Source organism: Pyrgilauda ruficollis, unplaced genomic scaffold, assembly GCF_017590135.1.
Source record: "Pyrgilauda ruficollis isolate IOZ18807 unplaced genomic scaffold, ASM1759013v1 scaffold17, whole genome shotgun sequence".
Classification (NCBI taxonomy): domain Eukaryota; kingdom Metazoa; phylum Chordata; class Aves; order Passeriformes; family Passeridae; genus Pyrgilauda; species Pyrgilauda ruficollis.
Genome location: NW_024515875.1, coordinates 8,165,694 through 8,193,315, shown reverse-complemented (window position 1 = coordinate 8,193,315; position 27,622 = coordinate 8,165,694). Strand labels below are relative to the sequence as shown.

The 27,622-nt window shown below is 46.3% G+C and overlaps 1 protein-coding gene across 1 annotated transcript in view; it reads left to right on the top strand.

The window, feature by feature from the left end:
• The first annotated feature begins 889 nt into the window (after positions 1-889).
• The window catches only part of ARHGAP31 (Rho GTPase activating protein 31), a 58,972-nt gene continuing 32,239 nt past the window's right edge, over positions 890-27,622 (top strand). Inside the window, exon 1 of the mRNA XM_041463747.1 lies at positions 890-1,085. Within this exon, the coding sequence (XP_041319681.1) occupies positions 986-1,085 (100 nt within the window). The 5' untranslated portion in view covers positions 890-985. The remainder of the gene's footprint in view (positions 1,086-27,622) is intronic.

The window sequence follows — 27,622 nt, the reverse complement described above, 5'->3', positions numbered from 1 at the left end:
CTCGGCCCTTGGCGAGCCGCGGGCTGCTAGAGCAGGGAGCGCCCGGCCGCGCCTGGCGCTGCGGAGCCCCGCCGTCATTTGCTGCGGGCAGTCCGCTATCTGCCGAGCGCCGGGGCAAATCCTCCCTCTTCCTGCCCCATGCCCATCCCTGCTGCCCCAACTCCTCTCCCCGCCTTCCCTCAGCCTCTCGCTCGCACACACACACACACACACACACGCACTTTACTGCCAAAAAGCGTCCTCCGCCCCCCTCCTCAGCTAACTTCCTTTCAGCTTTTTTTTTCTTTTTTTTTTTTTTTTTTTTTTTTTTTTTTTTGAGCTGGATTATCCTAGGATTTGTAAAACGGGGGAAAGGAGAGAGCGACTGAGCGGGAGTCAGGACAGGAAGCTGGTTTCTCATTCCTCCAACTGTCCAAAGCAGGAGGAGGGGAAGGGGGGGGAGCCAAAGAGAAGCCTTGTGCAGACTCTTCCCCAGTCCGTTTTCATTAGTCCGTTTGAACTTCCAGTCTCCTCCGAAAGCCAAGAGGAGGACGACCAGACTGGGACGCCTTCTGCTGGAAGTGGCGACAGCGCGACTGACGAAACCCAGAAGGTGGCTGTGGAGGGCCCCGGGATTGCGCTGAGGGAAAAGACGTCCCCCCACCATCTCCTGCCCCCAACTTGCCAGCTCTGATGCGGGCACCCATCCACCACCCACTTGCCTCTGATGAGAACCCTTCTGGGCTCAGGCTATGATCGCTGCTGCTGCGGGCTGTGGAGCTCCTCTCGCCCTGACCTTCTTCTGCCACAGGAGCAGCCCAACATCTGGTGGGGATTAATGTTTGCTTCTCTGGCTGGACGCTGTACGGGACCCCCGATGTTGCTCCCTGGGAGCGGGACACGGGCGGTGGTCTGAGGAGAAGAGCAAGAATTTTGTCGCCCAGCGTGAGGCCGGGGGGAGGGGGGCAAGGCAGGAGGGGGGTGAACCTCTTTTGGGACTAACCTCATGAAGAACAAGGGAGCCAAACAGAAACTCAAGAGGAAGGGAGCCGCGAGCGCGTTCGGCTGCGACCTGACGGAGTATCTCGAGAGCTCTGGGCAGGATGGTAAATGCTTCTTTATTCTTCCTCTGGTTGCAGAAAAGCCAAGCGCGTGTCCCCGTGTTCTTACTGGCAGGACTGCAAACCAGACCTTCCCAAAAGCTAAGGGTTAGACAACCTGGAGCTGATTTATCCCCGGGAAGTGGAGTCACTGCCCCGTTACTCACAATGAATGAACGATCGGAAGGTTGCTTTGCTGATGCATCTGCATGACCCTTGCATGAGTAGTGCTCTGTGTGTGTGGAAAGGACTGGGCTGGGGTTCTCAGGCTGCCTAAGTGTCTACAAAGACAGCCCGACAGCATTCGTGATGCTCTCTCCCATCTACCTGGCAGTGGAAGGGAGTAACACGCTTTTAGGGAGTCAGGTTTGGAAATCTGAACTGTGCTATGTATTGCCTCCTCCAGGATTTCAAAATCCACCTTAAGTCCACGAGACTAGAATTTTGGAGGACTCTAGGGAGGAACTGGACTCCAGTACAGTTCCCATGTTGTCCTTGGACGGTTGGATGGGGACAGGACAGAGACTGGGTTATGGGGTGGAGTACGGTGTGTGGTGTAGGAGACATCTGAGCTGACACATTCACCACCCTGCATGTTGGCTTTCACTCCTTCTCCCCTTGACCTTTATGCTCCCAGCTCAGACATGAGGTAACTCCAATAAAATAAGGGGGTCCTGAGTTTGAAATGGTCAGTCCTTGATGAGGGAAGGAGCAGAACGTTTTTTCTTAAAGTGGGTTGGATGACAAGAGAAGTGGTTGTGAGTTTGGCCAGCAGAAGGACCTGCAGTTTAGCAAGAGGAAAAAATAAATACATGCCTGTTACCATCCATGATGTTAGCATTATGATCCCAATTTAGCATTATGTTCCAGTTTGAATTGACCAATTGTACCAATGTCAGGTTATTTCAAGGAAAAAAAAAAGGCTTCTAGCAGCAATGTCAGCTTTGTACAGGGAGAGCTCTACAATCAGGTCTTTCATTTGCTGATGAGCATGGCTGATGAAGTGCAGTGTGGAACCGCACTGGCAGAGGGATGGGCTAAATAACAGGAGTACTTTCCGTTGCACAGTGAAGAGGGCAGTAAATGTATCACTAAAATGAAATGTTACATATGTGCATTCGTTTAGGTATGGGGGAAAACCAGCCATTCAATTGCATTGTGGGTTGTCTGCAACAGGTACTGGATCTTTTAACTTATATAGCTCTTAACAGCAATTGAATTAAGTGTCAAAAATTAACAGACTTAATGAGCTGACGTCCCTTTGCCAGTGTGAGGTGCAGACAGATAAATTCCGTCCAGTGCTACCATGGACCTCTGTGGTGGAGGAACTGTTTACAGGTGTTTACAGGAGCACTGGAAAACAACGCAGGGAAGGTGGGCACAGGCAGTATATTCACTTGAAACAGCAAGGGGAATGTTAAAGGCAAAAACATACTTACTGCAGTTGAAATTAAGCCAGACGAGTAAAATCTTTTACCTAAAATCCCACGGATTTTTTTTTTTTATTATTTTTAAATTTAAAAAAAATTTTTTTAATAGTCTTTTGAGAACAAGAAGGAAGGACATTTTCTTAAATCTCATTTGTGGCATGGTTCACAGTTCCAATGTACTTATCTCTCCATGCTGAGGAGCAGTGGGGAGAATAGGAAGTTCCTTTCCTTTATGCTGTACTGCTGTTTGTTCAGTAGCACTGCTGTGGGATCCAGAAATGAAAGACTCAGTTGTTGTAGGTTTATTGGTAAGGGTGTAAGTTAGATTGGAAGCTCCAATTCACCAGGACAAGGGAAAAAGAAATTAAGTATTAGAGATATTAATTTTGTTGGTAGTAGGACTCAGGATAAATAGGAATGACCAAGAATGCTGAAGTGATGTCTTGGGGAAAAAAGGAAGGTTTAGATGTCACCAGGACATCATGAACTTGCAACCAAATTAGAAGAGCATTCAGGATATGAGAGATGGTTGATATGGGGAGAGATGGGTTGTCCTGCTAAGAATTATTTCCAGTGACAAGTCAGTGCTCCTGTAAGCAGCAGGTTTTATAGGGACATGAAGCTGTAGCTTTCTCTCTGCTTTGTTTTCTTCTCAGTGCTGTGTGTTTAACTGGTGGGATGCAGGCTCAGGTTGTTCCCTACTAAGAAGCAATGAAGTTCTAAGACTGTTCCTGGTATCTGAGAGTGGTGAGGAGCAGGAGAGCTCTTTGGCTGCTGTCCAGCAAACATTTTGTTGTGGGCCTTTCTGAAAGCAGAAAACACACCCAGAAGGGTTAACTAGAAAAGAAGATGCTGTGGGCCTGGCAGGACGTGAGTCATATTGGTTGTGCTTTCCGTGCTCAGGTTTGCTTTATGCCATCCTGCAGTGCCGTGGTGTGCGACCGGAGCTGCACAGGCAAGGAGAGGCCGAGACCTGCTTTGCTGGTGCTGACCAAGGGAGCACAGGGATGGCCAAGGCTAGTGAAGACGATTCAGTTTGGAATTTTCCCCTCTGGAAAATTGGAAAGTACATGACCTTTACAGTTAGGGGGTGCTGCACTACTTGTGCGATGCTTTGTGGAGGAGAGGCACAACCTAAGTCCCTACATGCTTGTGGTTGTTGACGAGCAGCTTGTGCTTTCTGTAAGGACCTTAGTCCCTGTATTGTTGCCAAATTCCAGTGGAGAGAATTATATTCTGCTAAAGGTATCAGCATTTCCTCTCTTCCCATGTAACTCTTTAATGACTTGCTATATTTCTCTTCAGAGACAGCCAAAGATCCTGCTGTCTCCCTTACCAGATCCATGTACCTAAGCCTCTGTTAGAAAGAACTTTATGATAATACAACAAAAGCTGCAGCAGAACTACAAAGTATTTAAAAATGATCAAATAGGGAGACTTTAGCAGGTACAGTGAAGCAGCTCAGGAGCCAAAAACATGATACAAAGCTTTTAGTCCTAAGTTGATTCTTTCAGATCTGACATAGGTCAGTGGTGATGGGCAGATATGGATGTCTGGTGGCTGGTTAGATGCTCAGATGTGTTGAATTTACTATGTTTCAAGTCAGTTCCTGTCAGTACCACATTTGACCCTACTTGGCCTTTTCCTGCTGGCAGTCTCTGCACAGACACTGGTCACACTTCTTATGGGGGCAGACTGCTATCAGTGCACACAAGCATTTTAAATCATGACTCAGGCCACAAAAACCACAGCATAAAATCTATGCTGGGTTCTTTGTCCGCTCTCCGTTTTTCCAAAACTTCAATGTGCATCTGGGTTATGTTTTCAAGTCTTTCTTTGGTAAGAGGGCTAGAAACTTGGGGAAAAATAAACTTCTCTTCCTTCTCACCATAATTATCAAACAATGGCTTAAATAGCAGCGTGTATGAGGACAATCTCACATCAGACATAAAGGAATGATGGCTGGCAATACCAATGAGGAAAAGTTGTCTAATTTTACGTGGTCCCTCCTGTGTCACTTCCAGCACTGAATCCACACTTGAAGGCAAGTGATCTTTTGGAATATAAAAGCTTCACTAGAAAGCAGTGTCCATGCCCAGGCTTTGGACATGGATAGGTGTCCATGCAGAAGGAAGTGAGTACTAATGCCCTCTATTAAAACTTTTTACTGTGCCAAACTTTATTGAAATATATCAGTGTAATGAGGCTAACAGATAATAGTCTTGAAGGATTAACATTAGAGTCATGTTTTGGCGTCTTGATAACCAGCTTGCTTTCCAGAGGATAAAAATGCATTGTGCCTCTGCTGAAGTCAGTGGGAGTTGCACATCAGGCTCTCAGTTACTGTAATAACAACAGTATAATTTTCTGGTGACGAGTGGGCCCGCAGAGAAGACAAGACACAAGTTTGTGCACCATCTTTGGCTGGGGCAGGACACTCTGAACTGCTTAAGAAAACAGTCACAAAGAACAGTCTTGCTTCTGGTTATATCACAGAAGTATTGTAAGAGGAGGCTGTTGTAAGAGTCAAAGCTGTTAAAGTGAGAGGAACTGAATCAAAAGGAATTTTAATATTCCTAGTGCTTCTAACTGGGAAATTCAAGCTGGAATTTCAGGTATACAGCCAGGTACAACTTCCACTCTTTAAAATGGAAATGCACACAGCATCTACAAGAATTGGATTGTGATGCTAAAAGATAATCCAGTCTTTTGTATAGGAACCCCTACCGATCCAGACCTACCTTTGCTTCATATGCTTAGAGCCAGGTAGAACTTGGAAAAAGTTCTGAATGTTTCCTGGGGTTCTTTTTGGTGTGCTGGTGTCTAGATTTTGGGCTAAGAGGTGCTACCAGGTGTGCATAAAGCCAAATCTCAGACTTGATGCCCTTGTTCTTATGGTGCAGGTCAGCTCTGTGTGTCTGAGATTCCCCTATTTGCTGGAGAGTTAAATTCTTCTGTTGTTGTACCCCTCTGTGGTTTCTTCCACATCTGTTTCCTGCCTGATGTTGTCTGGTTGGGATGCAATGAGCTCAGCTTTTCCCCTCAACCCCCTCCCACACTCCCCACAGCTCCCTCAATGGCTCTCACTCTGAGTCTGTAGCACCCAAACCCCTTCCCATCTATTCATCTAATGCAGCTTATTGGCTTTGTTTGTAACTTGCTGTAGAAAAAGGGCTACTTCATTTGAGAAGTTTTGAAGCCACCAACTCCCTTGAACACAGGGAGACATGTGAGGAAGCCCTTACAAGTCCCTTGATTGTAGTATGGGAAAGGAGACAACAACACGGCTAGCCCATATGACACTCTTCTGTGCTGTGTGGCTGTGCAGTGGCTGCTTCTGCCTGGTCACAACTGCATTTGAATGAAAGAATAAGCAAAGTTTTCATTTTGCATTAGTGGTCTCAAAAGGCTGGTGGCTCTGGCCAGCTCTGGCTCCACAAGCAGGTTCTTAAATGCATCTGGGAGCAGCAGTAGGCAAAGACTTTGCTGTAGCATAGGCAAGCAGTGCAGAGGGAAAGCAGTAACAATAATTCAGGAGTACTGTGCTGGGTACAAAGGAAAGGTGGGCTTGGATACTGCTTGCTTGTTTTGGTACAGCCCCTTAAGCACACTGTCCTCTGCACAGTGATTTTGTCATCATGCTTTTCACTGTGAAGCTGCCTTTTCCGTACATGACTGGATTAGGAGACCTGTCAATCAGGAAAAAAATTTCTTGCTTCAAGAACAGAGTCCCTTTTGAGTCAATCATTAAACCTGCTACACAGATGTGAAACAGCTTTTCTGGGCCCTGTGGCTTTCTTTCCTCACCCTTGCATGTCTTTTGGGACAGGAGCATGCTGGGATGAGCATGAGGGTTCATGCAAGTCCATAGGACAAGTAAGTGTGTGCTGCACAAGGCTGCATTTGTGTTCACTTAGGACATTTTTTTAAGCTGCCTTTCCTGTAGTGATGTTTCAAAGTGAAGGCATGCCCATACTTTTGGGTAGGTGCTTTTGGTTAGTGATGCATGCAACAAGTCCTGGGAAAACTGCTGAAGAATCATTAAAGGCAAAGTGGAGGAAAAAGACAAAGCTTTTATTTATTTGTTTTTAAAGTCCCCTTGGAAAAATGAAAATGCCACACGCTCATTTAATCTGCTGCAGCAGAATGAAGAGCTGCATTCATCCCACTCTCAAAATTAGAAACTGTGGCACTGGAGATTTCTGTCTCAAGAACTGATCAAGCTGAAAAGAAACCTTTTTGTGGAGCCAAATTACCTTCAATCTAGATCTTTCCTGACCTACCTTACTCTGTGGCTATGCAAACACTTGTCTCCATTCAAGGAAGGAAGCGGCAGGGGCTGGGAGGAGAACAGGACAAGAATGGCCTCTTGGGCTGGCTCAGAAATGCTTTAGTCCTCTTTTTTTTTTTTTTTTTTTTTGTGTGTGGTGTGCTGCTGGGGTCTGATCTGCATTTTCACACTGCTGATATGCTGGGAAGCCACATGGCCTGCGCTCTGTGGAGTCTATTCCTAGCTCTAGTCATGCAGGCTGTGTGGATATTTAAGGCTGCATCCCCTCATCCTTGTGACAGGAGCAGAAGGGACAGTTGAACTCTGAAGTTCTGGGAGAAAAGAAGTGGGATTGTGTTATTGTACAGCGAAGGACAGCTGTGGCAGTGGGGCCTGAGAGCTGAGTACATGTATTAGCAGGTGGAGGAGCTAGGCTGGGCTTTCAGGGGAAGACTGCTCCTTGGCCTTTCAGTGTCTGCCAAAACATGTCTGGTGGACAAGAGATGAGCAGCTTTGCTGCCAAAATGGATACTGTGGAGGAAATTATTAATAATGCAAATTCTTGCATTTTCTCCACCCTTTGTCACAAGTGGTGCATCACATTTTGAGTCCCAGATACCAGCCTCTATGGCAACAAGTGAGAGTAAAAAGACACTGGGAACAACGGGAACAGAAGCCATCTGTTTGCTTCTGTTACTTTGCTGTTCCTTCTTGTTTTGGATTATGTTTGTGTTACTTCCTCAATCTGTTTCTGGTTCCTGGGACCTGGATTTTTGTGTCTCTGTGGCACAGTGTTACTGTTGTTTAACATTCATGTTGCAAGCTCAGCTCCTTGTTCTATATTGACTTTCCATTGCTAGCACTGTGTGATTAGCAGAGAACTCTTGCATGTTGCCTCCTGCTTTACATTTCCCTTACTGAGCACTGCAGGAGGCAGATGTGTGGTTTGCATGCACTGAGCCCCACTTTGATCCTGCCTTCTCCCCCACCCCCTGCAAACAGCATGAATCACATCTTGCCTGCAGGTTTTAGATTAGGACACATATTTTGATTTAGCAAATGTTTTCTCTTTGTTGGTAGCAGCTGATTTCATCTGAACTTGGAAGCCAAGGAGTAGGGACTCCACTGCTTGTGGTGTCACAGCTCTCAAAGATTCAGGGAAACAGCTGTAGTGGATGAAACACTGGCAGTGCAGGGGTGGATGTCCAAGATAGGCTGATCTAGCAAGTGATGAGCAAGTCTGGGAGGTCTCCATAAGTCAGGAGTGCTTGGGTCCCAAGCTTTGGTGTAGGCCTGGTTCTAGTTTGGAGAGCTCAGAAAGCATGCATCTGTAACTTGGGCTTTGCATAGATGACGCAGTTCTACAGCAGCAACATTTGCTAGCAGTCAGGGTTGTGCCAAAAATGTATGTTCCAGTGTTTCTCCTTTAACGGTAATGAGGGAAATGAAAACAGCCTGTCAGTAATGGTATAACCAGCCCTGCTCTGAAGGGCTGGGGTGGGGTGGCTGTCAGATTGACTGCCCACATCATGGCTTGGACTGGATCTCTGTCTGGAGGGTGATTAAGGGATGGAGAGCTACCAGCATCTGCCTCCAGTCCAGCACCACCAACAGGGTGCCAGATACGCTTAGAGCTCTGACATGGAAACCTACAGATATCTTTCTGAAATGCAAAGGCTACTAAATAGCTGCACTGCTGGTTATTTCAAGGGCAACTAGTGTTCCTAGTCTCCTACTGGTGGCTCCTTTCCATACATTCCCAGAGCCTCAAGCCGCAGCTGTCCTTTGCTCGCGTGCCAGAGCCTTCAGCTTCTCTGCTGATAACTTCAGTTAATGTGTTTTGCATTGTCAACAACAACATAAAACCCAAAACAAACAAACGAAACAAAAAAAAAACCCCAAACCCCCCAAAAACCCAAAACAAAACAAACAAACAAACAAACAAAAAGAATCTGCAGTATGTTTACAATGCACACAGAGAACAGTGTAATAAAAATTGAATTTTTTGTTAAATGAAATTACATTGTGCAACTGTGCTGACTGTATTATTATAACTTTCATACCTAATTCAATAATGTAGACTCTGTTTTCTACATTTATCTGAAACCACAAGCAGGCTTTCCAATCTTCTGCACCAGTGTGATTGCAGATATGAAAGTACTCTAGACCTACCTTTTTGTCAGATGTTGGGCGTTTGCATGCAATGAAGTTACAGACACCAGTACTAACCTTCACCCTCACCCTGCCAGATCACTGCTATCCCTGTGTGTGAGAGCAAGGAATTCAGTGCCTAACAAGTCTTGTGGCACACAAGTGCACAGGGGAGTGCCAGTCCTCTTCTGTTCCCCCCCTGCCCCTGCCTTGAACAGGACCCTGCAGCTGGATTAGATTCCCCATTTTCACCCAAGTGGGGGCACTTTTGATTTTAACAGTGCACCAAAAGGGGAAGAGCAAAACTCATGCTTTTTGCAGTTGCCTTCTGTTCCTCCACCTCAGTTGCTGTGTTCCCATTTGGGAGCAGCCGCCTGGCCTAGGCTCAAACCAGCCTTCTTCCATCCTGGTGTCACCAGCTGATGACGTGTGTGACCGACTCAGTTCCAGGCACTGTCAGGATGGCTGGATGGCTGCCTTGACTTAGGTGAGTTAATGTCCATGTAGGAAGAGTTACTTTAGCAGCAGTAGAACATGTTTCAGAGTCACAGAGTTACTGAGCAGGGACTTCTCGAGATTAACTCCACCAAACCCTCTGCTCAAGCAGGGTCACCTTGAGCCAGTTGCCCAGGACTGTGTCCAGTTGAATTTTGAATATCTCCACAGAATTTTGAATATAACTTCTGTGAGCAAACTGATCCAACCTCAGCCTACCATCAAAGTAAAAAAGTATTGTGTTCAGATGGAGTCTCCTGGTTTCTTGATTTATGTATCGTGTAGGCACGACTGAGAATAGACTTGCTTCCTTTTCTTCATTCCCTTCTAGCAAGTCTTCATTCACAATGATAGATCCTTCCTGGCTGAGCAATCCCAGCCTCTCCTCATGTGAGAGATGCTCCAGTCCCTTAATCATATCTGTGGCCCTGAGCTGAGCTTGCTCCAGTAAGTCCTTCTTGTACTGTGGAGCCCAGAGCTGGACACAGGACTCCAGCTGTGGCTCATCAGTGCTGAGCAGAGGGGAGGGATCACCTCCCTCAACCTGCTGGCAACTCACCCCCTAGCTCTTCTGATGTTCTTAGTAATCTATACAGTTACTAGCAGAGATTTTCCTTGGTATTCCAGTTTTTGCTGGCAATTCACTCAATAAGTGATGTTCAGTCAGGATATTGTAAAGGATCCTTTCTGCCTTGCTTAACGCTCTTTCTGGCCTGGTTAATACTCAGAAGGAACTGTCTTTTCATAAAGAGCCCCAGTTCTTTAATAGTTTTTGGAGTTTTGCTGCTGCTCAGCCCAAATAAATTAATTTCTATAATACACTGCTATACTGCATCTTCTGAAAGCCGTGCAGGGCCTTGTCTTAATAGAAAGCCTACCAAAAATGCTTTGAAGTAGCACACCTTTATCAGGTGGTGTTTGTAAGAGCTCCCCCTCTCCTCCCCCAAAGCCATGGTGCACAGAACCAGGGCATTGTGGCCAAGCTCCTTTCTGCCAAAGCGTGTCCAGCAGACTGGAGAGTGAGAAACTTTGCTGCCAAAATGGATACTGTGGGGGAAACTATTAATAATGCAAATCTTGCTTTTTCTCCACCCACTCTCACAAGTGGAGCATCACATTCTGAGTCCCAGGTACCAGCCTCTGTGGCAAAAAGGAAGAGCAGAAAGGCACTGGGAACACGGGGAGCAGAAGCTGTGTTGCATCTTCAGCACGGGGATCGAGCAAGGGGAGGGGAAACTCACGTCCCTTTGCAGGATTCTCATCTGTGTCAGCTGCTCTTAGAAATATGCCCTGAGCAGCTGACTTGGGTTCACAGTAATTTATCTCCAGCTCCTCACTGCCCTCTTCTACACTCAGGGCTCAGCTAACTAAATGCCTTTGGAAATGCTATTATCTCCTGTGCTCTCTGGGGCCAGGAGCAGCGTGGAGATTGATCATCTGGAACAGGAGGCTTTGTTTAGTTCTGTAAATTACAGAAGAGTTAAAGAAAGAACAAAAAATAAATGCCAAACCAAATGCAAAACTCACTTTAAATCTCACTCCCTTTATTTGCTCTCGCCAATGTGGGAATGTGCATGTGTTTTGTTTTGTCATGTCATTAGATACTGTCACATGAGGAAGTGGTTAGAGGAGATATACCTCCATCTCTAGAATAGGGATTGAACATGCAAATGGCCAGGAGACATTCCTAATATAACTAAGTTGTGTAACTTATTTCCTGAAGAGCATCAGACAGGAGACTGGGTCAGTTTCTCTGATACAAACTTTGTTTAAAGGATGCCCCGGCTGGTTTTACACTAAACACAGCGGCATCAATACTGCCTTTTTACCTGAAAGATGCTAAACGTGCTCACATGTTCAGCATCTTTCAGGATGCAAGGCTGAGAATCCAGGCTGGATCTGTGCCTGAACTCACCACCTATATTCACTGGCTCATCAAAAAATGCTGATTTAGCAGACAGAACACTGGGAGGAAGCATGTGTGTGTGTGTGTGTGTGTGTGTGTGTGTTTATCTGCAGCTGAATATTTCAGTTGGGATATTTCTGATACATTGGCATTCTGCATTTACCATCTCAGCAGTGAATGTGACTGTCAGTCCTGTTGCAGACAGGCAGCTTGGCAGCACAGCAGAGCCACCCGGCATGTGGAAAACCCTTTGCTGCACATGCAACTGGTGCTGGTTCTTCTATCCCTCTCCCACTGTGGTGCTGCTGCCAGTGGTGGCAGTCACACCTCAGGAGGTTCAGAGGTGTGATCAGGCAGGGTGAGCTTCCTTCCTGAGCCCTTGCATCTGTGCTGCAATTTGTGTGAAATAAATAAGCTGTCAGTGGGACTGAATTTTTACTTTCTTTGTGCAAAATCAGAGAGGGAAACAGCTTCACCATTTTGCTCTTTCTGTTTTTATCTTCTCAGTGTGCTCCAATTGGTAGTGCGTTTTCCTTACATTGTTCTGGTCAGGTAATTTCAGATACATGAGAGGCTAAATGAGAACAAACTCTCTTGTGAGATTTATTGCATCTTCTGCTTCTAATCAAGCCAGAAAAATAGAGCAACAGACTTCCTTCTGTAATCCTGTTCTCTCCGTTCCAGTCCCAACTGGACACCAGAAGTACAACAAGGAGGAATGCAGCAAAAAAAAAAGTTAAAACAAATGTCCTGGAATCTCTAAGAAGAGCATGGGGTTTGGCCTGAGGTGATGGCTCAGGGGTGCAGAGGGGGCGTGGAGGATTCTCCCTTCTCTCAAGTGTTCTCAGTTCCCTCTACTTAGCTGTTTTTTTTACCTCCCCCCTGTGCTACCCTCCCCATCTCCCTCCATTTTGATAACTTTATTGCCAGGATGGCAGTATGCACACGTTGCCAAAGTCAATACATCAAGCTCTGTGCCCAAGGCAGGCTTAGGAGCAGTAAATGAGAAGAGCTGGTCTTGATCCATTGAGTCCATCATTCTTCCCTCCTGGCTCAATAGTGACTTACATACTGCTGCCTAAGGTTCGCTGTGTAAAGCCACAAACAGGGGCTGAGATAGGAAATTCAGTTCCATATCCCGGTAACTTCAGTTTGGGGTCACCCTCCAGACTTGCCAGAACCTAGATAAGGAATGGAATCCCTTGCAGCCCTGTCTGTAGATCAGGTGGATGTAGGTGACCCAGTGCCTGCTGTCCTCCTCGGGGTGGCAGACAGAACACGGAGGTAGAGGCAGCCCTCCATCGCTGCCCACAAACCTGCTTGAGGCGGGGAGGAGCCGATGTGACAAACACAAAGGAGGGCTAGGAGTCCTAATTAGTCCTAATTTCTATCCTGCTAAAACACCCATCTGTCACTCTGCTACAATAATGAGATTTGAGAAGATTAACTGGATACTACTGAGGCCCCTCAGCATGGCAGCTCAGTAAGTGTGCCGCTGCTCAGCTTTAAGCCACGCTTGCAGCAATTACACCCCAGGCAGGTTTTTATGTCTGGTTAGCGCTTGCATAGGAGTGGCCCAAAAAAATCTGCTACAGGAATGGGGTGGGTCATTCAGAAGATGGCAAGTGTAGTATCAGCTCTGTCAAGTTGCTGTCTTGGCATCATTTGGGGAAATGTTGCCATTTGGGCACATGGTAAAACAAGGACCCCAATATTTGAAAAAAAAACCTGGTTTATCTTTTTCTTTCCTAGAGGACAGGGTCTCTTTTACAAATGCACATGCTGTGCTGTGTCTTTTCCTTTGCAGAAGCAATTTCTGCTGGAGCTAGGATTTGTTTTTTTATCCAGTGTCCTAAACTGTCACGTACTGCTGCTCTGCTTGGCTCAGCAGCTGCCACCTCCCAGCCTAGAGGTGGGTGGAGTGAGTCTTGTTTTTGCAGTTTGTGAAATATTTCAGGATGTAAGGCACTCATTAAATTATTGATGTTAGCTCTTGGGCATTAAACAGATGTGAACTGCAGCTCTGGATCCTAAGGGCTTTAGAGGCTTATCCCTGCTCTAATGATGGTTCCCTGTTTGGGATTTTTCATGCATCTCTTACTACAGATTTGGACTCACTGCAGGATGGTGCAAGGATTTAGCAGATGGACAAAGGGTGACTGCAAGGCTTTTCTTTGCAGCATTATATACCTGTGAAGCAAATCTAATTGAGCTTTGGCAAAAAAAGGGGAAAGACACGTGCATGTTTTCTTTAGGAGAATGGGAAAAATTAGAAAAATGTGTTCCTGCCTCCTGACAGAACATGTTTGCAGGGTATGAAAAGATTTTGCATAGTTGTGATTCAAGGAACAGTGCAGATGCACCTGACATCAATTCTCTTAAGTGCTTAAGGAAAGATACTGTAGCTTGTAATGTACCTTATTCTTATCCCTTTCCCCAGTCCTGCCTCCTTGAAAAGTGGCTGGCAGCAGCAGCGCTGCCGACTTTACCTCGTGGTGATGGCAGGGTAGAGGCTGGGACTTTGAATGCAGCCCTGTCTGTGCAGAAACTTCAGCTCTTTGGCTGGGCTGTGGTGGTGAAAAACAGCGCCTTGGCTGATGTGGGACAGGGAAGGGAAGGTAACAAACGTGGCACCATGTTGAAATCTCTGGGCAGCTTTGATGGCTGCTTGCTGGTTCCCAGGGAACTGACTGCAAACAAAACTCCATGTATGGCAGGAAAATCCACTCCCAGGTGTGACGGGGTCCCGTGTTTATGTTTGAATGGGAAGTGTTCAACAGGCTTCTCCCTTCACCTCTGCTTTCCCACCCATTCTCCCCTCTCTGCTTCGGGGTGCTGTGGGGGCACAAAACCCTCCTGTTTGTTATGGGGCAGAAGAAGGGTGAGGGCCATCTCTGACCCTCTCCTCCCCTCGGCAGTTTGCATGGTAATTAGCTCGTCCCTACCAGACAAGCCCACAGCCCAACAGAGCGACAATTCAGATGCTGAACAATGTCCAATTATCCCAGCCCTGGGAGCAAGAGGCCACTCCCTGACACGTGGGCTCCATGTCCCTGGCCAGATGGCTCCTTAGACTCCCTTGGCTGGCCCAGTAACGCTGCTTGGGAATTTGACACGTGTCAGCAGTTTTGGCTGAGTGCTTTCGTGAGCTACCAGCAGCGGAGTTGCCTGAAATATTGGGAAGAGCTTCATGTGAGCCCCGGGCAGTGCCACCCACTCCATGCCTTGTGCTGAGGCAGGGCTGGTGGCTACAGGGTGTTCACCTGTGGAGGGAGATTTTGCAGCCTCAGCTTGGCTACCTGTATCCCTCATCCAGTTTGGTGACCTGCTGGAGATATAAGCAACTTAAAAGCACACCTTTTGCTTTTCTCTGCACTCCAGCATCTGTGCACCGGTGAGGGCTGAATTGAATTTCTCTGCACTCCAGCATCTGTGCACCGGTGAGGACTTTGAACTGCATGAAGGAGGTGGCAGGAGTCACATCCATGACATGCCACAGGCTGTGGCAAGCTCTGCTCCTGCCACTGCCTGACTCAATGAGAGACCTTAGGGCACTCCTTCTTTTTCCACATCCTACCTCGCTCAGTGATTAAATGATGCTGGTGTCACCTTCTTTTCGGTGCAAAGTTCCCACTATTGTTGTTATTAAACGGGAAGAGCCCTAGTTGTTTTCATGTACTGAAAAATGGGCACCTGCGGCTCTGGGGAGTGAGACATTGGGTGAGAGTGAGGGCAGGAAAGGGTCAGGCTCACCCAGCTTGCCTGTCTCAGCAGGCTCCATGCCGAGAGCCTCTGAGGTGTGAGGAGCACCAGGGTGGCATTACATGCCCAGAGTGCTTCGTTCTGGCTTGGTGAGGCTTCTGCCCCGATATGTGACAATTTAGCTTTGAAGAGAACATGACAGCCATTTACCATCTAACCCCTGGGGTTAGGAAATGGAAAAAACAATGCGGCATGGATCTGAAATAGAAGAGATTACCCTAGGCTGGAACTTGGCCAGGCTGCTTCTGCTAATCTTGCAAAAAAAAAAAAAAAAAAAAAAAAAAAAAAAAAAAAGAAACCAAGCAGAAAAATAAAAAAGTGCTACAAAGAATTTCTGCAAGACTTCATTTTATAGTCTCTGATTTAGAAGGGAGAATATGCAATAACACAGCTTTCCCTTTGCACACCATGGGATGGGTTCATTACTGACTCACTGCCCCTTACAAGATGCCTGCAGCAACTGTGATTGATTCTGGTTTTGGGACCGGGCCCAACCTTAATTTATGGATAGAAGTTAATGATAATGCATCCAAAGAAACAGCTGGGAGGAAAGAAGTGTGGCAGAGAATTGGAAAAGGACACTGGAGGAAATGAATGGGAAAAGGGAATAACGGCAAAAGTGGTATGGAGAAAAGCATGTGAGGAAATTCCGACATGCTTGAAAGGGAGGAGGCGAAGGCTGGAAAAACTAGTCAGAGGGCAAAACTGACTGTATTGGAACAAATGGAGACTGCTAATGAATGGTGGGAGAGAGAGGGCTGTAAATGGGAAGAAAATTCAACATCGTGGCAGCTTTGTTAGTAGGGGTGCGACAGAGGAAGAGACACTGTTCTGGGTACAGACAGCTGAAGGACAGACAGGAACATGCTCAAAGTGTCGACCACTCTTGTTATCCAAAACTTCTCTTCCAGATATTTACCCAAAAGTGAGACAGGGCAGTTGGTAAAAGAATAATTTCTGACTTGTTTCAGCCCTTGGAACAAGCTTGGTTTTATGAAGTGCAAAGGAGATGTCATTGAGTTACTACATTGCAAGTGATGGTTTTTTAAAATCAGCTAACTACATTTTTTCATTCCCCTTTTGGCGCCTAACTGAGGTTAAAATGAGCTTCAGTCACTAACTAGTTCCAAAGTCTATGGATGTGAACAAGAGCAGCTTTGCCTCGCTTGGATAAGCTCTCAATGTTTAAATATGCTCATCTTCATTGCCTGCTGAAGGATGCGTGCTTCAGCTTCCTTTGCTTTGGAAGCCTGCGCTATGAATCAAAACTTCTCTGATTTTACAGTCTCCAGCAAGGTCCTGCTTTTAGATCATTCAGTTCATCCCCCTTTGAGACACACCTGTGCAAGAATATGAATTTAGCCTGGAGTTTTCTTCTCTCTGAAATACATCAGCCATGTACTAAAATTAGGATACAGGTCATGGCCTGAAGTGTGTGGCTCAGCTGTGTTGGCTGTGGAGAACTGTGAAGGCAAAGAGATGATGGACTTGTAGAGCAGTACTGTAGCTATCAAAATGTAAGGAAGTTTGATTAAGTATGATCTCAACGCCCTTTTCCTGCAACACCCCTTCTTGTGTTTGCAAAGTGTTTGTTAGTGTCTCAAAGCCCTTAGTGCAGCAAGATCCAGGAGACAGAAAGACAAAAGAAACACAGTCCAGAAACCCAATTCCTGGACATATGCCTTTGAGAGATCTAGTGCATTAAAGGATTTTTTCTTTGGTTGCTTCCTCTTTCCTTGCTTCCTCCAGTCTTTGTTATTCCCAGCAACGACTTTATTTACTTATTTGCTTCTTCCCAAGCCACTGGACAGACGGGGGCTTCATCAGGGAGCAGTTTAGCTGGAGTGGGCAAAACAATGGGGCTTTAATCAGGGTGCCTCCAGCAGCCACTGCTGGCCAGAGGTTTCTCTGAATTCTCAACATGGAACAGTTGCCTCTTTCATGAAGTGCCTGTGGGATGAGCACAGGATTGCTACACCCAAAGCATTTTCATGCAGCCACAGCCCTCTGAAAGGAAACACTGCTGAGGACACTGCCTGCAATGCCCCAAGCTACTGGGGTGACCAGCATGAGAGAGTCTTTCTTCCAGGCCTGGGCTGTGTTTGCCTTCCACATGCAATCTGTGAATAGCTCAAGTCTGGAAAGTGTTTAGGAAAGCATCTAACTTTTCTCTTAAAGGGAAAAAAAAAAAAAAAAAAAAAAGGAGAGAAAAAGAAAAAGAGAACGTCAGGGATAAAGAAATGGTTTCCAGTGACTTGATGCAGTGTGGCCAAACTATTTGTAATAATTTCCTTTAAATTCCTTTTATATAGAAGGAATTAAATATGAACTCATGAATCAGGAAGCAGTCATCCTGCCAGCCAGTGACATGTACAGGGAGATCAGAGCAAAGTGAGAAAGACACAGAACAGCAGGAGACTTGCAAAAACCTTTTTTAGCTCTCTCTTTTTCTTCCTCTTTTTGTTTAGTGTACACATTCATGTAGAACTAACATTTCTGACCCAAAAGAAGCTGCGGGAATCTCCTGCTGTTCCTTGTCTCTCCGATGGCAGCCCTAAACCTTCCTGTCTTGATGTGTCTCATCTGTCTGTGTTTCCTGATGGATGTTGCAATCCCCAGATGTTTGGATACCTGATTCATCTCAAAGAAGACTGTGAAACATTAGGTATTTTTAAATACCCAGCTTTATAATTGCTTTGTTTAACTTTGCAACATTCTGAACTCATATAAGGCAATAATAAAAATCGCTGCTGTTTTCCTTCAAAGTTTTTGCCATTGCTGCTTCTAAATTTGTGTGCACACAATGGCTTTTGCCTTTGTACTAGCAAGGTTATAACATTCCTGTTTCCTGAATTCATGTTTTTCCAATGGCTTTTTTTCAAACCCTCTGTAAAGGTTCCTATCAGGAGTGCCCAGGCTTTTGTGTAAAGGAGGATGGACGTTACCCAAGTGCTACTAAACTGAAGTTAAGAAATTTCCCCAACAAAACCTGAAGTCAGAAGAAACAGACCTTGTGCCTGTCGTCTACAAAGGTCTACAGGCCCACAAAGCTGACTTGAGTTGCATTTGAGTTTTGCATATCTCAGAAGCCTGCTGGATTACACTCTGGAGCTCTCTGGAGCCTTTGCTGTGTCTTAGCCAAAATAAGAGATGAAGATGCCTCTCTGAAGCCCTGTTCATTTCTTGAAGTTATTCTTCTCAGATTTCTCTGGTCAGGGCTGAATTTGAAGTACAGACGCCTGACTTCAATTTCCCTGAAATACAGGGTGTTCATCTCAGGATTTTTATCTGAGTCTGTCTCTAGCTTGGCTCTAAGGGAAAAGAGAATAAATACTACAGGCCAGGAGACTGCAGATGCAAAAAATTATAGGCTTTAAAATGTCACTAGCTGAGCACATAATAGATATTCTTTGCATTTTATGATTAGCTGTTGTGTTCTGTTGGCCAGTGCTGCCTTCCTGATGCAATTTATAAAGGAGTCTCAGGTCAGGGTGAGGCAAGCCAGATTCAAAACTGGATTTCCTGAGAACCCCACTATCTTTTGCAACTTTTCCTTAGTTTTCTCTGAGCAGGACAAGCTTGTCTATGTACACCTGACCGTGACTCCCGCCTGCTTTGCCATCTCCCCTTCCATTCCAGTCCAACAAGATATCATCCACCCAAATATCTGCTTGCATACTGCAAAACCAACTGGTTTATGAACCAGGTTGTGCAGCTGAATCATGCCATCATGCCCAGCATTTCAGATCAAGGGAAGTGCATCATGTGTAGGGTTCATACAACTGTCTCCCATCTCTGCCCAGAGCCATCTTAGAAACTGGGATGACCCGAATGCTGTGTGTGAAACCAGTCTCTACATGGGGCCATCTGACCAGGGCACTGGTCTTTAGACCTTGGCAGCTGCATCTGCACTTCATGGATTTGTATTAATGTGTTTCCTTGCAGCTCCTTTCATCCTCTGCTCAGATGGGCCAGAGGCGCAGCTGGCCTCACTGAATGTCCCCTGCCTGGCATCCTCTGGTGTATAAAGCTGTGGAGTAGAAAGGGATGTGCAGAGCAGTGTGGCAAAGTTGGATGGAGCAGGGCTGTACAAGCCAAGGGATCCAGTTAGGAGCAAACACCTTGTCTGTATGTTGTGCCACAAGCCTTCCCTAGCATGGGGATCTCATCCATCCGTGTGTCCTTTCAAGCACTCCGTACACAGAGTCTCTCACAGTGGACACAAGCAGTTTAAAGGATTTTCATGCTGTCAGAAGAAGAGTGTCTTCATTTTGTTACTGTGGCTCTGAAAGGTTTCTCCAGCACCTTGCAGCCCTCTGACTCCTTGCCTCCATTTCAGCATGCTGCCTTTTACCGCTGAGCTCCTCCAGAGGCCCAGCCTGCATGGCATGGGGCCAGCCTCTGACCTCAGTGATACTAGTATAAATCTGGGATGCTACAGCCAACTGGTATGGAAGTACTCAGCTCTGAATATACAGAAAGTATTCCCAGCCATAAAGGGGCTTATGATTTAGGTTAGTGAAACAGCAGATCAAAGGCAACTTCTGTCTGATGGGGATACTTGCAAATCTCTCTTCTGACAAAGTGTTTCTGCAACATCCACACTTTCCCTGTTACTACCAGAGTGAGCCAATTAATTCCAAGGATGTCCAAGGAATGTGCCTGAACTGAACTGATGCCAAGAATGAAAAAAAGGACTAAATTTTAGGTGGATTTGTCAATAGAAGGTATACTGTTGTAATTTGCTGCAGTTGACATTGAGGACAGTGGTGCCGTCAGCTCCAAGAGAAGTAGGTTGTGTTGGCCTAAAACACTTCTCAGATTGCTGAGAAACTCTTGGTGAGGCTGGATACGGATCAGAGGAGTGCCCAAGTTGAAAACTTCGATGACAGTGTCTGGATAGGAGGTTTTGGAGACCTGGAGACAAGGCATTGTCTGTTTTGAGTGCGTTTGACACAGAATGACCTTCCTTGAATGAAACCAAGCTGCAGACAAATATGATCTTCTGTGAAACTTGCAGCAAAATTCCTCTTTGGCCAGGGTCCTTTTTTCTGTAATTGAAGGAAATTAATGGATAATAAAGAGTGGGAAAAAGCATTGTGATAGGAAAAGATCAACTGAACCTGAGAGATGCAGAGCAGAGCGCAGGAAGAGCCTCAGCTCATTCCTAAATTGGATCACATCCTTACCGTAGTGCTTCCCAGGGAAGTGCAGTAGAGCAGCATTGCTCAGGCTTCTTAGGCTGAAGCAGAGAACAACTGAAATGTTATTTCAGAACAACCAAGAGGCCATGACCAAAATTTTGCAGCATATTGGTGGGCAAAGCAGAGAGAGAGAGAGCAGAACAAAAGCCCTGGAAGCGCTGAAGATCCCCCTCGGTACAAACACTTCAGGTGGGCTGAGGAGCAGTGCTAGGACAATCCTAGGGGCAGTGATGGTGGGCAGTGCAGGCTAAAAGTGTTTCCTGTGATGGGGAAGAAAGAAATGGCCTGTGGTTTGTAGTTGCCTCAGCTGATTTTCCCCATTCCTTCCAAGAACTCTGTCTTGGGATGCTGTGACAGCAGGAAGACACATTTTATGGGCAGTTCCCTGAGGTCGGGCAGAGCCTGCTGGGCTCAGCATAGACTCTCCTGCAACCTTACAAGGAGCAACATGGGTCAGGAAGGTCCCAGGTCATCTCAGAGCAGTCATGAGGGCATCTGAGGAAGTCTCTGAGGCAGGATATGCCTGACCACCCTATTCCTATCCTGACACACATACCCTTGGATTTGAGGGGAGTCAGCAGAGCTAGAACAGTCATGAGATCCGAGTTCTGGCAGCCCTGCAGTCGGTTGGCTCAGGAGGCAGCAGTAATGCATATATCTGGAGTCCTCCTCCAGACAAAGCAGGGAATGTGTCTGGAGGGGTGGATATCCATCCCAATATCCAAAGAGAGCCCTGAACCCTCAGCATGGTTTTCCTGTCTGCCTGGTAGCACCAGCAGCTGCTGGTTTGGAACAGTCTGCAAGTCCTTGTGCCAGCCAGGGCAGCTGGAGGTGGATTTGTTTTCTGTTGATTTCATGGCAGTGTTGCTGCTTCAGGCCAGTGCCTTGGTGTGAGGAACAACAACATCCTAGAGGAGACACCCAGTGAACTGCTGACTGCTCCGTGGCTGGCCAATCCGCATGCCCAGCGTGGGAAGCGGCCAGACCACCCTGACGGCATCAACAAAGCCATCATGTTTGCTGACATTTCAAGGGAACAGAGAAGGGAACAAGAGCTGGGAACAAAAGCTAGGAACAAAAGTCTTTGGTGCAGTTTAGAGCTGCAGTTGGAAGATACGGGCCTGAATTGTAAATGCCAGATCCAAGCGCCTTTTTGCTGGGGAGGGATTTTAAACCTCCATCCAGGTCCCAAAGGTGGGGCTTGGGTCTGAATTCCAGGGAAAGAAAATTATACTGAAAACTGAGTGCGCTGTGAAATCAAAACGAAAGGTAAAAAAAGGAAAACAATGGGTAGCTGAGGAGATGGAGGAAGTCAGTAGACAAGGAATGCAAGAAGTGTGGTATAACTGATATGTAAACAGAAAGAGCATGTCTTGCAAGGAGTTCAGGCCTCTCCTCACCCACCCCCACCCCCAACCTCCCTTCCCTGAAATGATCAGAAATATTGCAGTTTCTCCCTAGATGACCCCTTGATACAGTCGTGCTGTTATTGTGGTATTCAGTTATGAGACAACCATTCACGAGGAAAAAAAAAGAAAAGAATTATAGAAGTGACACCAAGCCACAAAGCACTGGACCAATTCCTAACATTCCCAGGAAAAGGGCTACTGAAGTCTGGTCTTTTGGCACCAACTGACTTCCAAGACAAACAACCTGAAAGGTTTCTCTGACCATCTGATCAGTGATCACTGATTCAAATCTCCTGAGGTTTTAGCTTGTGTGTTCATGTTTAGGGTAGAACTTTGCTTAGGGAGATTTTTCTGGTTTGATGGAAGCTTGGGGGAACTTGATCCTCTTCCAGAAAAACACATTTGTGTGAGATTTTCAACTCAACTTTCTGGGTTAGTGATTCTAACTAACAACAGACCAGTTGCAATTTCTGCATGCTTTACCAACTTCTGAATTTTTAACAGTAAATTTGTGTTTACCAGGAGTTGAGATACAAGAAAACTGGCTCTTAACCTTAGGTCTTCCACTATCTCAGTGCATGACTCAGGCTGACAAATGATTTCTGTTTCTCCTGTTTGCACCTATGGGATGAGAATGATCCTTATCCTCTGTTAATTCATGACTCCTTGCCGAGGGCTTAGATTTTTGCTGACATAAACAAAGCACATTTTGTGAGACTGTGCTGAGGTTTTATCCTCACAATGGAGGACGTGACATACAAGCAAGATTTCAAATGAGGGGTTTTTGTGTCCTGAGGGTTGAAAAGCAAACCATAGGACACTCACCTCCTTTTTTCTATTTATTGACAAGAAGCACATGCAATATTCTGGACTTCAGCTTGCAAGAAACAGCACTACCATCCTCAAAAGTGTACAGAGAGGAGCAAACACTAGGCAGGCATTGATGATATCACTCAATGTCCATTAGAGCTGGTTCCTGTTTTGCACTGTGCTGTACTCCATCTTCCCCTACCACAAGACTTCCTTTCATCCAGAACTGGAATAAAAAAGGAGAAACTACCCCTAAATAAAAATTCTCCAAAAAGTTTAAATGCTTTAAAAATAACGATAAAGGAGTAAACATATTTCACCTTCTAAAAACAGCATATTTGAGTGTTTGGTGAAAAAATTGAACAGAATCCATGCATTCTGGTGAAACAATTTGATTTTGTGAAAGGCACACTTTCCTACTGGAAAATATCTCAGCTGGGTGATTTTCAAGTGGCCTTTCTTCCCACATGCTTTAGTATCCAATTTAAACTCCAGCTGCTGGCTGTGGTCGTCCCTTGCTGTAGTGAGTGCTGGCACTTATGCTTTCCTTTAACACAACAAACTTTTCCAGGGAATCTTTCTGTGGCTTAAAAGGCATCACCTGATAATGGCATGGGAAGGCCGGCGAGATGGTTTTGCCTTTGTCTTAGGGGCCGGTGCAGAACCATTCCATTCAGGATAGTCTCCTGATGGATTTTGAATATGCAGGAAGCCTGCCTCCCACCCTCTCCCTGAGAAGGCAATTCTACACGATGCTATGTCTCAGTCTTAGGAGGTTTTCCCTACTCTTTTAATATCCTCTCACAGTTTCATTCACTCATGGCTACAAGCCCTTGATCACCCAGAAGCAGCTGTTTCCCTGGATGTTGTGCCTCCCCTGAGCAGACCGCTGCTGCGTGCCTCCGTTTCTCTCCTGGTCATTGGGCCAGCTGTGCCTATTTACCACCAGCACTTTGTTCTTCCTTGCTAGTTAATCCCTGTAGGTCATTAGAGTTTCTGCTCCTTTTCTCTTCCTCCTCCCCATATGCCGCATGGTATCCTGTTTTCCCTGTAACTGTAGCCACACTGCAGGGCTGAAAGACTCAAGGATTTTTCCATTAATAATCCCCACGCCCTTTTCCTGGTCAGTACACTGCTTAAGAGGGATTGAGGTAATTCATTCACGAATAGCAGGCAGTACTCAGAGAGGGGCAGAGGGCGACAGGAAGATGTGGGCTCGCTGGGGTCTGTTTCTCCCTTCAGCCACGGGCGGTTTTGCTCCCGCAGCAGCTCGTGGTCCCCCATCCCACTGTCCTGTGTGAGCACTGGCACGGCTCCAGCCGTGGGGGGCACACCCTCCATGCCTGGGAATGCTTGCCCCAGTGTCAGCACTGCAAATTCCAGCAGCCCTGGCCAACTCCTGCTGGGAGAATGTAGGTGGGCTTTTTTTCCTTTGTGTCTTACACCCTCACCATCCTTTAAGATTTTGCAACTGCACCTTGAGTAAGAATTTCTTCTGGTGAGGAAAACTAAGCCCCAGTTCACTCTCTTGCTGCTCTGCTGGCTCTGCCAGACTTGGGGCCACATCTGTTGACTACAATTGCATACAGCTGGAATAATTTTGTCCATTTGCTTCTGTGGCAATCTATGGACAGAAATTGGAAGTATAGTCCTTTGCGTAGTTACTGCAGTGTCACAGGAAGGCTACTCGGCCACAGATAGGAAAAAAAGGAGAAAAATCACATTATAACAATATATTTTATTTTATTCACATATACCTGTGACTCATCCTAGAGGACCATTAGGAGCCCTAGTTCTAGACAGTCTGCTAAGGGACAGGTGCTGTTCTGGTTATTGCTGTGCATCCCTTAGTAAACCCCTCCCCACCCCACCTGTTTGGCTACAGTGTATGGATGTGGTATAGAAAATGTTGGGGGGGCTCTATTTCCCCAGTCAAGACAAACCCTTTCATGCTGAGGTGCATGTCCTAAGGGGACCCAACCCCTTGCTCTGTGAGGAAGGCCATGGGATCCTTGTGGCTGAAATCCTGTGAAGGGCAGGCAGCACTGTTACCCTCTGATTGTGCTCCTCACCCTCTGCCCTGCTGTGTGTCCCTGTAGCCACAGCTCCACGACTGTTTCTTACATTGTGCAGCAAACTGCAGGCTTCCTGGTGGGAAATGGGACAAGCCCATTGGCTTCTCTAGTGGCAGAAATGCAAACCTTGAATACCATGGGCTGGGGGAGGCCTGAAGTGATGTCTGGTTAGGTTTCCTCTTCTCTGCTGTGGCAGTGGCACACACAATGGCAGTCTGTGGAGCTGAAGTGATTCAGCTTGGTGTGAGCTGTGTTCTGCACATTCGTCGCCCATTTTCTCCACTGTTGATGAAACAGCGCTGGCAGTGGTAGTGATTCCTCCATTTGAGAGAATAAAAAGGAAGGCAGTAGTCTGGTGTAAAGGTCTTGGCATTTCCCACAGCTCATGACAGCGCTGCTGGAACGCAGGGGCTGTGGCTGTAGCTATGCTATTGTGAGCTTACATTCCTTAGCAGTGGGAAATCGGCAGCTGTAATTAGTCTCTGATGTTCTCTGCTAATAAGTGATTTTCTGCTACTTGCAAATACCAGCATCCCTAAGACATAACTGTATTGTTTTGACCTCTTATCTCTTCTCCCTCCTCCTCATTGAGAGGGACCCAGATGTTCTCCAAGACTACTTGGAAAAGAAAACCATCCACCCCTGCTCCTCCCTATTACATCTCTTTCTCCAGTACTATTTTTTTTTCTTTCCCGGCCACTGGGTAGGAAAATGGTTCCTGCTAGTCCTCATGGAAAAGGACACAGATGCCTTCAGGAAGCCCATTTGCTTTAGGAGGAAGAGGAGCCTGACATCAACAGGAAGAGCTGTGCAGCAGAGCTGCTCCTGCCTCTGAGAGAGGGGGGCCTTGAAAACAATGTCAGCTCGCAGTTTAGGACTGGCCAGCAGGAAACGCATGCACCCTGGTGTTTGCTGTGCAGAGGAAGTGATAAGCACTACCTGGCCTGACTTGGAGCACAGATAGCGTGGGGAAAAAAAAGAGCGGGGGGAGGGGGAGCGGGAAAGTTGTTGTTCTTCATACTGCTTCAGAGCCTGTCCTTTGCAAAATGGAAAACAAAATAAAGTGTGAAATATAGAATATATCAGGAATCCGTTGGGGGGCTTGGAAACCGAGGAACACAATTGCCAAGTGATTATATTTACTGCTTTAGCAACTGCTTGATATTGGGATTTTTCCCATTGTTGGCACTGAGAATGACCCTTAGTTTGATAACCCCTGACATGCATATTTATTGAGAGGTGAAAGGAGTGAGAAGCTTGTATCCCCTGTGGAACTGGGAGGATTTTTTGTGCAGAAAGACATGGGGACAGTGCTACCACTGGGAGCAAAAGGACCTTGTGAGTGCAAAGAAAAGTGTTGTGTAGATGGATGTCTTTCCTGACTTGTCCTTACTAGGTGAGGGGATAGAAGCCTTCTTGACAAGTAAGGAGATACCATCATGCTGAATATTTTATTCAGCTTTGTTTTTTTTTCCTCTTTTACTAGCGTCTTTAAAAGCAACATTGTGCCTCCTTTCATCACTGACCATCAGACAGAATTAGTTTCTATTTCTGATGCCCTTCCACCTCCGGCAGGCAGTTGCAAAGGTCCAGTCCCTGCAGCTTAGCCTTGGAGAAACCATTCCTCATCCTCTTGGTGCATCTCAGTAGTTGTGTGCTGATGTCTTGAGGTGGAGGTGGGCAGACACAAACAGCATGGCAGGAAACATTCCAAATAATCCTAGCCCAGCTCAGTCTCTAGAAGGCTGGGAGGCATTGTGACACCATCTGCAAATGTTGTTCTGCCTCCTTAGATGTTCTTGCTGATTCTCTCAGGCTCTGGAGAGTGAGCAAACTGCCCTCTTGCAACACATTTGAGCACTGATGTGCCACAAGGCTGGCAGATGAAGCAGTGCTGTGCTCCCTGCTGTTTCTGCAAGAAGCCCTGAAGGAGCAGCACCACATCCAGATGTTTGAGCCGGGCTGCTCAGCAGCTTTTTCTTGAGCACTTTACCCTCCCTGGTGTATGGAAAAGAAAACAAGATCCTTGTGAACATGGCTGTAAGAGTACACTTTAGAGTACTGCAGCCTCTGAAGATTAAAAGGTATAGCCAATATGACCCATATCTCATGGGCTGCCCTTCTTAACTAAACTACTGAGTGACACCACACCGCTGAGACTGGTTCTGGACTTGCTGATGCAGATGTCCATGCATGCTTGAGGAACAATCCTGCAGAACAACTGCTTTCCTTGGCTGTGGGTGAGTGCTTCACCCAGCAAAGCCTCCAGCAGCAGCAAGCAGGACAATGCTTCAAGAAACAAGAGGACCAGCATGTCATGCTGTGTCCCCCAGACCTACGACATTGGCCTAGCATGACTTTCACATCTTTTGACTTTGTTAGGCTTTGATTGACATGTTAATAAAACCCAGCTATTTCTCTGAGAAGAATTTCCTGGTAATGCACAGGAAACCTCACACATGCACACACACGTGCGGAATTTTCTCCATGCTTTTCAGACACAGAAACTGAGGCCACAGACTGTTGTGATCATATGCCATGGGCACTACTTAGGATGGGTAGAACAGAGCCTTGTTTCACCAGAAAAACATCAGCAATCCGAGTCACCCACAGCTTAATCCTCTTCAAAGAAAGACTGACCTGTTTTCAGCCTCCTCTGAGCAGGATTGGTGGGAGCATTTCTGGGTGACCTTCCACTGCCAGCAGAAGTCTTAATTCTCCACTCTGTGCTGAAACTCACACCATCATTTTGTGCTCCTATAAAGCTGGTGAAAATGCTTCTATCATTTGTATATCTCCTTTGCTAGTATTTGCACGTCACAGTAAAAGGTAAGAGGGTGTAGAACAAATTGGTCTTATTTTATTTTGTGGAAGATACTGATGAGTCCAATGGGATTCTTTTTGTATGAGTGTGTTTCTTTGGGTCAGGCCCAAGCAACTTGGCAATGAAAACACTCATGCTAAATATATGCTCAGCAACTGAGCAAAGATGGAATAGATTTGATGCTGCTTGGCTAGAAATTATAATGCT